This window comes from Amia ocellicauda, chromosome 2, assembly GCF_036373705.1.
Source record: "Amia ocellicauda isolate fAmiCal2 chromosome 2, fAmiCal2.hap1, whole genome shotgun sequence".
Lineage (NCBI taxonomy): Eukaryota > Metazoa > Chordata > Actinopteri > Amiiformes > Amiidae > Amia > Amia ocellicauda.
Window position 1 is genome coordinate 23,877,008 of NC_089851.1, and position 13,159 is coordinate 23,890,166.

General features: G+C 35.1%; 1 protein-coding gene across 4 annotated transcripts in view; it reads right to left on the bottom strand.

Moving 5' to 3' along the window:
- The window catches only part of ctnnd2a (catenin (cadherin-associated protein), delta 2a), a 315,486-nt gene that overhangs the window by 173,992 nt on the left and 128,335 nt on the right, over nt 1-13,159 (bottom strand). For 2 of the 4 annotated variants that reach the window (XM_066721567.1, XM_066721557.1), the window contains exons 7-8: nt 5,736-5,873; nt 4,363-4,368 (exon numbers count right to left, since the gene is read on the bottom strand). In XM_066721567.1, coding sequence (XP_066577664.1) covers nt 4,363-4,368; nt 5,736-5,873 — 144 coding nt within the window. Of the gene's footprint in view, nt 1-4,362; nt 4,369-5,681; nt 5,874-13,159 lie in introns of all 4 variants that reach the window. The other 2 variants (XM_066721537.1, XM_066721547.1) reach the window with 1 other exon arrangement.

Sequence of the window (13,159 nt, forward strand, 5' to 3'; positions counted from 1 at the left end):
AATTAAGGAACATAAGAATTTTACAAATTTATGGAGACAATATTTTTGGAGAGTTTTTTCCAGACACTAGGCTGCTCTGTGTGAAGATATGTCTCCTGCTGTCTGTTCCTAATGGGTTTAAAATTTAATTTTCCTATCCATTCTTATTTCACAGATTGGGAGAGGGTGAAATAAATTAAAAAATCATACATTGAATTTGATTACTACCATAGAAATGTTAAGAAAAACAACTTGAGTTCAATGATCTTCTGAACTAATCCTAGTAATCTGCAGGGACTCCTCTGCCACAGCACTGGAATTACTTAATACACAGATGTCAGTTCCAACATGGATGTGCGTTGAGTTTTCAGTTCCCATACTGTCTCCAGCGACTAGCTGACTTTGAGCTTCTTTGAATCCCCACACATGTATCTGAAAATGTTTCAAGTATTTCAAAAGACGATAATTGCTCCTAGTGACAATGACTTTGCTTGTTCACTGAAAATTAATGAATAAAAACGTGATCACAGCTCGGGAAGCACTGGGGACTTCAGGCCCTGCAGCCTTGGCCAAATGTTTTCCGCACACCTTGAGTGTCCAATTAGATTTACTCAACAGTGGGTAATGCAGCCCTTGGAGGAAAGAAAATCTGAAAAATTTGATCTGCAGCACACTAATTTCTCATCTCAACATGCACAGATACGTAAGAAATTTCAAACTGTAACCTCCTTGGCACATTTAAACAGGTTGCGTTTATTGTAATGCATACTTAAAATTGCCTTCTGAAATGTAGATTGGCTTGGGACCCTAAACATAAGTCACTTAGTTGCACAAAAAAATAATAATAATAAAAGCTGGCCCAAAGCACTATAATAGATACTTGTAGTTAACCCATGAGTCAGTAGCTACAGATGACAGATGGAGTTAAGACAATGGGTGTGTAAACATTTGACTATGTTATATGTAAATATAACCCTGCTCACAAAGGGACTGCGACAGTAAATACATAGGTATAGAGATATGTAGAAAGATAGAAAGGTATTCATAATACTAACAGTTGCTAAGCAACCTGAATCTACTTAGTGTCTGCCTATTGTTAGCATTAATTTAGTTATCAACAATTATTTCTATGTATCTCTTTATTAGTGAGATTTAATCAAACAGGGACTTGCAGACTTATCATTTTGTTCTCAAAGTCAGTTGCAAAACTGAGGCCGGAGCATAAAGCATGACAGTTATAAAATGTGTTCTTTAATCCAAACACAAAACACTTAATGTTGTAATGACCTTTTAAAAACATCTGAGTTCAGACTCTTATCAATGTGCTCGTTAAAGCCAACTTGATACAATACTAATGTGCTGGGGAAAAAAATAAAATTAGGCCACCTGTTTAGTACCCTGACAAAGATGAAACATAATCCAGAAATGGATTAGATGGGCTTCAAAGCACATTTTTGTCCCCGAATAGGTAATTTTATCCCCTGAATTGATCTTGGGTTCAGTCCAAACATTTATCTGTATCAAACAGATGATAATGCATATTACGCCCTGCTGTGGTTTAATTGCCCATGTTAAGTGACTGCCACCTGAGCATTTCACTCCACATTTGTGCAGACCTATTTCAGCATGTCTTAAAAATGCCATATATATGCTTATCTTTTTCCAATGAAGATTAGTATGAAAACCTATTTTGGATTATTCTGATGGTGCCCCAGTTTTGATTGTACATGCAGCATACAGACAGGAATAATCACGGCCTGTCAGCCAGTGAATTACTGTACAACAAGATGGTTGTGGGTATTCAGTTCGATGTCTCCAATGTCATCTGTGCCAGGAATTGGATGCAATCCTTCAGACCAAGGCCTATACTGTCATTTATACATACATATTCCACTTTAAAGTATGCATACAAGTTAAAAGAGTGTACATAGAGCTGCTCAATCTAGGTCTTGTGTATGACCACAATGCATCAGAAATGGCAGAGCTGCATTACCACATTGCTTCATTATAAATCGGTATGTTGTTCTGAGAAATGCACTTTCGGCATACTAAATGTATTCAGAGTATTTTATCCAAAAATCTTTCTCTGGGTCCTCATTTAAACTGAAACTGTTTTCACTTTTAAACCAAACAATTAGTTTCTGCTGTGTGCGTGGCCTCCTGAGTGCTTTCTACTGAAAAGTAATTTACAACCCTTTTACCAGCCAATTATCATCAGGTGCGTTTCATTTAATGTAATTCTTCAAATCCTAACATGAACAGATTGTTATTTTAATCCAGGAAAATAAAGATTTTTAATTACTTATTGTTTTGCTTATGTATTTTAATGTGCATGTAGATCAGATATCTCAAGACAGAACAAAATGCATGTCACTTTAGAACACAATTATGTTAAATGATTCTATCTATTTCTCAAATTAAATATGTCAATTCAATATGTAAAGAGAAAAGTACATTATATGTGGTTAAGAGCTGCCACCCAAACAGTAAAGGTAATGACTGTATAACGTGTATATGTAGCAAAAGAGTCAATTGCAAACATAATTCCACACTGAAACTTATATTGTGTTGCAGGGACATCGTTTTTCAGTCCATTGTAATGGGATTAATGTGAAACATTAATTAATCTTAATATACACTTTACTGAAATTGTAACATTTGGGAATACATATTGTAGTCTATGTTTTGGTTGTTTATGATAGTCAGACAGACACAGACAGATACAGCCAGAGTGCCAAAGCGTTAGACTGACAGGTGATAGATAGATAGACAGACAGTAATTAATATTTTACTAATGAGTTAAAAAAAACATATTTGAAGGATTAATTGACTGGAAGTGGAGGCATTACGTTACAGTACATTTGGAGTGCAAACATGAGGGGGACACATTTGATCACATTTATTTCTTCACCTCCATTCACTGTTCCAATGGTCTTCGATGACCTATCTTAACACAGATTCCCAGGTCTTCATGGGTAAAATTGCCTATACAGACATATTATTTAAGAACAGTGTAGATGCCATGCTTTGACCTTTCTTTCACTGTCACTGCATTAAGTAGGTCTTAAGGTTAAATAAATACAGTTGAGTGGATTCAATACAATGAAAAATTATTAAATATAGCATATTGTCTATGGGTGGAAGTCAGAGAAAAAAGCTTAAGTTGTCACAGTGAAAATTCAATTGTCATACCATTTAATGCAGTTCTTTTTTTTTTTTTTACAGTAGTCCAAAAATATCAAACAAATCTAGGCAGTCCCAATGCTGACAATGCTACATTTGAGATATTATGAAGCAGTTTAAGTTTTGATCATATACTATAGAATATAGTTAACACTGATAAAATTAATAAATGCAGTATAAATGCACTATAACAAAACCTGTTGTAAGGGTAACATGTTTTTGAACATGGATGAAAATGGTGAAAAATATACCAAGAAAAGTGAGAAATCACCTGAAACACCTGTTTTTGAACATAAGGGACATGTAAATGTGTTTTTGTAATGTCTTTTGAAACACAGAAGAATATTTAAACTCCCAGATATGAATGCATACTATTTAGTGGAATGCATAAGTATTCACCCCACAAGAACATTTTCACATTTTCTCATTATGTTACAATCTGGAATGAAAATGTACTTAATTGGTATTCTGTCCATTTGATTAACACCACATATACAACACCTTTAATGTGCAAAATATTGTTTCTGTTGTGAAATAAAAGTTAATTAAACATAAAAAAACGGAAATGTGTTAGTTGCATAAGTATTCAATATATTAAGTATATTGGCAGAACCACCTTTGGCAGCAATATTTGCCCATTCTTCTCAGCAAAATTGCTCAAGATCCCTCAAGTTGGATGGGCACCGTTGGTTAACTGCAACTTTCTTGCCACAGATTCTCAACTGGAATGAAGGCTGAGCTGTGACTGGGTCATTCTAGGACACTCAGTTTTTTTAGTTTTTAAACCATTCCAGTGTAGTTTAGGATCATTGTCTTGCCACCCTGGTCCAAGGTCTCTTGTAGACTGAAGCAGGTTTTCCTACAGGATATTCCTATATTTGGCTCCGTCCATTTTACCCTCAATAGTTTCCCAGTCCCTGCCCATGAAAAGCATCCCCAAAACATGACCCTGCCACCACAATGCTTTACTGTTGGGATGATGTTCTGAGGGAGATGAGCAGTGTTGGCTTTGTGCCACATATAGCATTCTGCATTTAGATTTGATGTGACAGATTTTCAGCAATGGCTTTCTACATGCCTCTCTTCCATATAGCTCAGCTTTGTGGAGCACCTGGGTAATAGTTGACATATGGACAGTTTCTCCCATTCTGGCTGTGGAACTCTGTAGCTACTTCAGAGTTACCATTGGCCACTGACCACCTTGCCCTATTGATCATATTCGGTGGATGACCTGCTATATGTCGTCGTGGTTGTGCCATATTTTTTTCCATTGCTTTATAATGGATTTAACTGTGCTCTGGGGGATGTTCCAAGTTTAGGATAATTTTCATATAGCTGACTGATGCTTTTCCAGAATTTCTCTCTTGACTTATTTTGAAAGCTCCTTGGTCTTCATGGTGTAGTTGTTTAGATATGTTCTCGGACATACTCTGGGGTCTTCTAGAAGCAAGTATAATCTGAGATAATGTGACACTTTAATTGCACACAGGTGGGCTCTATTCAACTAATGATGTGACTTCTGAAGGCAACTGGCTGAACCACAGCATATGTAAGTGTGTCATAGCAAAGGGGGTGAATACGTATGCAATCATAGTATTATTTATAGTTGATAAAAAAAATGCAAACGTAATATTTTGTGTAGACCACTGTAGGACTGCCTATGTGTAATTTTGATTTCTTCACAATCTAATAATTTTGTTATCATGAATTAGCAACATGGACAAATGCAATATGTCACTTAACCAATCAGAAGCATTGCTTTATTCTACCCATGCAGTCCTATTATATCTACACCCAGTATCTTTGAGATTCAAGTTTGACACCAAGTATTATGTCTATGCACATCATCATGTATCAAAATGTGAAGCTTGGATCTTGAAATTTGCACTTTTCATCAAAAATGTACGAGTGAGCAGTTTTACAATCAGGACAAGGGTTGACATTTCCATTAATAACAGTGGGTTATTAATGAATGATTACATTAATTCATTTTTCAATCAGTTTCATATCTGTCTGTTTCTCATGTTCTCATCTTTGCTGTTCCATTCTGATCTGAATCTGATCTTGGGAAAATATTTTTTTTATTAATCTCAGCATTGTTCTTCCTCACAGCTGTGTCAATAAACGCGTGTCTTCCAGTAGTCAAAGTGAATTTCAAAAGAATTTGAACTTAAATAGGATTAACCGAATAAGTGTCTCTCATTTACAGAACTGTTTGCTATTCACACAGTGTGTTTGAAACATTGATATTTGGTGATTTATTTTGGTAAATAAATAGTGTTCATTAAACTAAACTTATTTTTAAATTCCATCTTTTACTGTACAACACTGGTATAGCCTAAAGAAAAGTGCAAAGATTCCAGCTGATTAAACTTAAGACAGGGAGTGTATTACTATCAGTGGAATGGAAGTCCAAAGTGAGCACACCCCAGGCATTGCCTTACGAGTACAAAGGGCCCTTTAAAACAGATTCACTTATAACCCAGCAACATCAGGAACAAAGTGTAAAAGCAACTCACCTGTACTGGTGCGGTAGGTCCCAGTGTGCCCTGGCTGCAGTGGATCTCCTTGACTTTGACTCAGACTCCTCATAGGGGGCTTCTGGTATACCCTGTCCTCATAAATAGGGTCAATGTGGTGCTCTGGAGACTGCAGTGTCCGAAGCTCGGAGCCTAGGTGACTGTGCTGGCTGCTATAGGAGCCCCTGGACCCTGGTGAAAATAGGTTAATGAGCTTAATTAGACATTTAAAGCAGTGATTAAAGGTACAGTATTATGGCCACATGCAGTAAATACAATCTCACGTTCCCCAGGCTGTATTCATATCCCATGTCACTTGTGCACTTTAAATGCTCTGGAACTCTGTTCTGAGTCATCTCTAAACATCCAAACACATGTCTCGAGGGGGAAGTCTGTAGCCTGCCATTATGTAGCATTGATCAGACCAGCTGTCAATGCAGGGGGTGCTCTGCTTGGTTTTAATGCAAATGTAGTGTCTGAGAGTCATGATGATCTATGCATCACTGGGTCGCTCCCAAACTGAGACAAATTTGCAGATTTGCAAGTCATTCAGAACTGGGCTCCCTGGTGTGAGAAAAGTGCACAAACAAAGACAACAAACATGGAAACTAAAACATAAGTAAAATAATATTTAATATTAATAAGACATGCAATGAATGAAAGCATTTGTCACAGCATCTGCCTGATGTTGCAGCAACAGGACTGTCATAGACTGTATTGGATCCCTTCATTTGAATCACTGATTCACAGTTATTGGAGTGATTCCATTTTGAAATAGTTTATTGAACTACACTCATTTATCAATCAAGTTAATTGAGCCCTGGCAAATCCAAACAGACAATTGGAAATACATGAGATGACTGAACTAGTTACACTATCTATCCCATTTCTTGCCTTAACCTGGTCCAAAGAAGGGAGCCATTACTATTGTCTCCGACAGGGTCTATAACTACATGAGAAGGAAATAATATTGCTCCCCACGCTGTGTCCCTTTCTGTGAGAATTAGGTTCAGAGGAATGTAATACCCCAAATTTACAGACAATAAAAACCTGAAGTTTCAGCCCTCACTCTTCCTAATCATCTTATCAGCATCAGCCAGCTGTCTGCCCCTGGTCCAAAACCTGATTTCATTGTTGTAGTGGAAGATCTTCAGGGATAAGTAAAAAACTCAGAAAACCCAATAGAAACATAATTTTCTCACAAACAGGTTAAGAAATCTCGTTGTTGGTGCCCCAGGATGGTGAAAAGCCTGGACCTGTCCATCAGAATTAAAGAATAATGCTGTCTAGTGAATAAGCTCTAATCCATATCTTAAAGTGGAAGCAGTCAGAAAATGTCACTTATAGGGAGGAAAAAACAAAGCAAAAAAAATGAAAAAGAAAAGAAAAGAAAATCCAAAACCACACTGTCAAGTCGGTTATGTAACGCATAACACATATCCACAAATAAAAAACAATTTAATTTCTAAAAGCATGAACAAGTCTCTTATGAAAATAATATATATATATATATATATATATATATTATCAATAAGCAGCTAGGACAGTGCAACAGAGGGAAGTATAAACACTAGAAGCACAATTTGCAGTACTGATACAATCAAAATGAAACATCGTTTTTATTCAAACTTCATGTGGAGCAAGTTAGTGGGCTTTTTGCTATAGTCAGGTTTAAAATTAACATGAAAGTTTTAAGTATTTATATCTTAAGTCTATATAATACATATGCGACTCTATCTGTGTTCTAAGAAAGACAGAGAGCTATTTGTTTTACTTCCTAAGAAGTGTAAAAAACAGGATTGTATATTAACTCAGAACAGTATGTTCTATAATAAAATCATATACACATTATTTATTTAATTAAATGTGGCATAGAATAGTGTTAAAGAAATATAAACAAGTAATTTGTTGTTGAATTACAAGAAACTACACATATTGAAAACGTTTTTGTCGTTCTCATTCAGGTGGTATTCCCCTGTACATACCCTGTGAGCCCAATGATTTCTTAAGAATACATTTAAATCTCGGAGAAATATCACTGAAAGGGTGGATCACTTCAGGTGTTATATAATTGTTGTAAGAAAAAAATAATGTACAGTTGTAATATAGACAATTTCTCACTCTTCCAATGATCTAGCTGGATAAAGACAATCCTTGTCCTGTGAGAAAGCCTCATCAACATACCAATCACCAGTGGATTCAAGTTAAAAGGTTGGTAGGACAGATTTGAATATAATATAATACCATCTTGGGGTTATGTGACATTTCAGAAACTGTAAAAGCAGCAGCATGTGGTTCATTTTGTCCCAAAAGCCTTTCAATTATATATATATATATATATATATATATATATATATATATATTTATACGGGGGGGGGGAGATTTACAATAAATATATACATAAATAAATAATATAATATAATAAAGTAAACTCAATAAATGTCTACGGTATTAATGGGATTGCCCATTCTCTTAGTGCCGGAAAAAAAGCCCATTTGTATGTATTTTTCATTTTTCTAACTCTTAAGGGCTGTGACATTAGCATAATAGTTTCTAATGGCTGTTCTCTTGATATCAAGTGAAATCAGGAATTAATCTGAAATGGTGACTTTAACAGCTTTTGAAGCTGCTGCCAGCAATTTAACATGTAGAGTCCCTGACTCATTGACCAATGCATCTTTTTTTGTCTTTCTAAAGGCTTGAAATGGTAATTAACATCAAAGTGAAAGCACTAGCAAAGAGAGTGAGGCCAGAGAACAGAACTTCATCAAAACAGTGTGTAATCACTTTCTAATCTGTTTTTTTTTTTTTTTAATCTCTAGGTGATAAAAGCATGTATAATGCCTGTGCTGATTTGGAAGTGTTTTCACATAAAATAGAACCACTTGAAAGATCTGAATAAAATCAACATCTTGCATGAAGTCACACAGTTATTTAATTCCATACTGTATATTGAGAGCAAAGGATCAATGGTCAAAAATCCTGTGAAATTCTAATTGTGAAATTCTCCGAGTATTGTGAGACCTTTACATTTATTAGAATATTAATGAAATGCAAAGAGAATTGTGGAAAGACTGCTCAAATAGCAATTTTGTAAATACATTTCAGTTACTGCAACAGGTATATGGAATGGTTTCTTATATTACAGTCAATGTGATATTAAATAATAATAAGGAACAGATTAAAAATAAAAATAAAAATATTTAAAAAAATTCTCAGGTCAATGCTCACAAGTGTGAGGCATCTCAAAAATACAATTTCAGATGTGTTTTATCACACAACTGGTTGAAAAATATAAGAAATGATTGGCTGTTTGTATGGAAAAACTAGGATTAACTAGAGCTATCAACAGGTCTTACATGCATAACTGAGGTCCTTTATTTTAGGATATGCTCTCCTACAGAAACCGTGGATAATAAGGAATATTCTGTATACTGAAGTTCTAAACAAATTTTAATATTAAATGTAAGGTAAAATAGAGCAACATAATACAACATGATATGCATTTCTAAAGCAGCAGTAAACTTCCTGTTACTGAAGTGGACCCTAGTCACCTTTGAGCTACTCTCATCTCTGTGCATTATTATATCTTGTAAAATCTCAATACCCAGTTAATTAAGAAACTTGATGCCTACCTGAGACATATGACGGAACTGTAAACAATATACGTTAAGTAACAAAAGTACCCAGGTAGTTTTAAACCAAAGATGGATACCTAGATTTATCTGCCAGGCATCACTTTGAATCTGTGTACTAATATTCCCCTTATATTTCACTTGCACAACCTAATGGTCTGTGATCATTTCACAAAGTGAAAATTTTGACCTTTGGAGATTCAAACCTTTGACAGTATTAACTTGCAAAATGTACTTGTGATGCCACCAAAATTAGTATTTGACAGAAAGTCATTTTAGGTCATTCATAAAATATTAAATGTAGGCAGTAGTGCATTATGTTCTTATATTACCTTTTTTAAAGCATGTTATTTAAGGACGTATAGTAGATAATAGTAATAAGTCTTTAGTAGAAAGTAGAATTTAATTGCAAGAGCACCTTTTGGCAGCCAATCAAAAGAACCGCAGCTCACAACCACAAAACACATATTTAACAGATAACATTATGTGCAGGTTAACATTCATGATAATAATAATAATAATAATAATAATAATAATAATAATAATAATAATAATAATAATAATAATAATAATAATGTACAGCCAGCAAGTGATTCTGGAAACAGTTTGTATTATAACTACTTTGGTTAGTTTTTGGAATTTATGAAAACAAACTTGTTGAACATTAAATATAATTATAATGATATTATCATTATTTTCTTGGCAATTTTACCTCCCATGATGTCCAGAGACAGACTTTTAATTTCAAAATTATTTCAAATATTATTTAATTTCTAAATTAAAAGTCTGTCTCTGGACAACATGGGGGGTAATGTTGCCAAGACAATAACACCAAAGAGTTATGGACATATAAATGGAAAGATTTAATTTACTATGAGCAATACTTGAATAAGTATTTGAAAATGTGTCACCTGGATCACCATCAAAGGTGCAGAACGATCTTTGATAGTTACCTTCCTAGTAAGCAAACATATCTTCAGACACAGTACTACATCATTCTACACCCTCATGTATTCATAGAGTATTTAAAAAAAGATGTACATAGCAATCCTCCAAAAATAAATCAACTCCATCTCATTTCTAATTGCTGAGTGTCCCTTTAAAAGTGGCTGCATGGTCCTCATCAAACCTTTATGAAGACATTAAAATTAAAATGAAGTCTCAGAGTGCACAGCTTTTAAAAATAAATATTTTACTTTGTAGTGCACTTCCCAATTATGTAAGACTACATAGAACAAAAATATATAGATGTATGTATGTATATCTACTACCTTATGTTTTGAAATACTTTTAACAGTGTGCTAGTTGTTAGGATGTAACATTAAGAGAAAGGTAAGTAACAGAATGGCCCCAGGATGGTAGGATGTTATTCATAGCAAAATTAAACATTTAATGTACTGAAAGTTCTACCTCAAATAGCAAGTGTATTTGGTCCGGTTGCATTAGTTTTCATAAATAAAGGAAGTGTTATTCACAGTGAACTGACTAAACTACCACATTGTTTAAAATAGGGTCCTCAATATATTACGCCTAGATAATCCAATGGTAAGTATTGTGACGTTGCGCACCTGCTGACTGGCCCTTTGAGACAGGAGCTTAAAAGAGGAAGTAGGAAGCCGGAAGGAGAGGCTTCCTTTTTTCTGTAGATAGGGTGTTCCAGGCGGGGCAGGTCTTGTTAGCCCAAGCCGCATTTTTTATTGTCTAATAACCCCACGTAAATTGAAGTACACTGCGATCAAGAACCCACGCTGGATTTATCGAGAGAAGACGTCTGCGAGTTAGTGGAGCCATCACAGACACCAGATATTGCACAGATCAGTAGAGGAGTGCTTTTCCTTTATTCGGCAATTCGGACTGACTAAACTGATGCCCTGAACTTTACTGTTTGCAAAGAAGACAACAAAGGAGTGTGGAAGGGAGGAGTGTCCTGAGGAGTCTTTACCGAGCAATGCTTTAACACTGTGCTCATGTACCGTGGGGAATGGGGGTCTGGTTTGCAACCTCCTGTTCTTAATTTTTTCCCCCTACAATTTCCTTCACATGTATTAATCCTTGAGTTCACATCTTCAACCTACACAGATCTAGGTATTTTACCTGAGGCGAGCCTGAGTTATTTTCCTCCTGTTTCTTTAAATCTAGCCTCGCTCAACCAAGGCCAAATAGTACACCTCCTGGGGCTTTTATTTTAATCATTGGGACACTGGGGTGCAGCCAATGGTTAAAACTAGCTTCTGCTGGCATTACAGTGTTTAGTTTTCTCCCTCCTGTCATACAGCAGTTATGCTCTAAACTAAGCCAAGTGACAGGTGATACAGCAGGAAATCAATAAAGCTATGTGCACTCTCAGAATATCAATTTTCTAGGTTTTCGGGTAATGAACTGCAGAGGAACAGTAGATTGTCTAAATGTGGAAAATAAGCTCATCAGCTCAAAATGGTGGACAATATCAATTCCTTTTTAAGCTGGTAATGGAAACCGTTCCGGCACTGTCCCATGAGTTTACACTGCTTTGCATTTTTTTAAATGAGTCCTCAGTGTTGTTGGTCCCATTGTTTGTGACTTCCTAGCTCTCTTTTAAGAAAAACAGGTTTGGGTTTCTATTTGTGAGATTCACTATAAGTAAAAGCAGCTTTACCAAACATATATTACAACCCACAACTAGGAAAATAGATAATACATACATAAACCATTCACTAAAATGTGTAATTCAGTATAGACCAGGGCAACAGAACTTTGATGTCTTGGAAAATGGCACAAAATTACAAAGTATTGTGACAAAATGTATTAGTGTATCAACATATTATTTGGAGCCATGTTAAGTCAGGATTCAATCTTGAGAGCAAAATCACAGTGACAGGCTTACCATGACATTGTAGCATAAATAGGGTACTATTTGTTCGCATGCTAGTACATAAGTACCTGTAATGGTTTGAGAATTAGTTTTAATTCCACATGGTGGTGCTCTGATCAGCCCCGTAGTTAGGACTTTGCTTAATTACAATGTTTAGTGTCTACACTACCACCAACTTCAAAATAAACCAATATTGGGTAAGAGGTATAAAGTATCTCTTGAGGACCGCTCTCAACTTCTTAATAGCTGTGAACTTTGAGTTCAACTAGATTGCTGGTTTCAGAGGGAAAGTTTCAAATATCAGAAGTACCCCAGGAGAAAAATCAGCAAAGATCACATCACTCAACTTAGCACTATCCTGCTGAGCTTTAGGTGTTAACATTCTAGGAGATTGTGATATCAAAAAGCTATATCCCTTATAGAGATATGTGAAAGGTTTACTGTTATGTTAATAAAACAATTCTTACAAGTAGGTCGTATTTTAAAATATATTTCTTAAGCCTATTTATCTAGCATGTTTACTCTCAGGTTTCAGTTTTAAGACAAATGTTTAAACCACCAATTGCTTGTCAGAAAAATCTATGAAAGTCTGAGGAAACAATAAACAAGCTAACAGGATATGGAAGAATTGATTAGAATGATTATGCTTTAATACGACTCCTGCAAAGTTATATATAAATGACTTACTTACTTACTTACTTACTTACTTACTTACTTACTTCAGATGAAAATGAAAAATAACAGCATTTGATTTTGTAATTGTTCGAATAAAGTGTTTTACGCTATGGAAGAAGTACAAACAGCTTTTCTCCATTTTGATCTATAATGTAACTTTTATATCATTAAATCTGAAATGAAACATAATATAACTGACTATAATATAAAGCAATGTCTAAATACACTATGCAGAATATCAATTGGTTCTTTCATAATAGTGAAGGCTTCATTGCATTGTTGTTGTTGTTTTTCCTCCAAATCACAGACTGAGACTT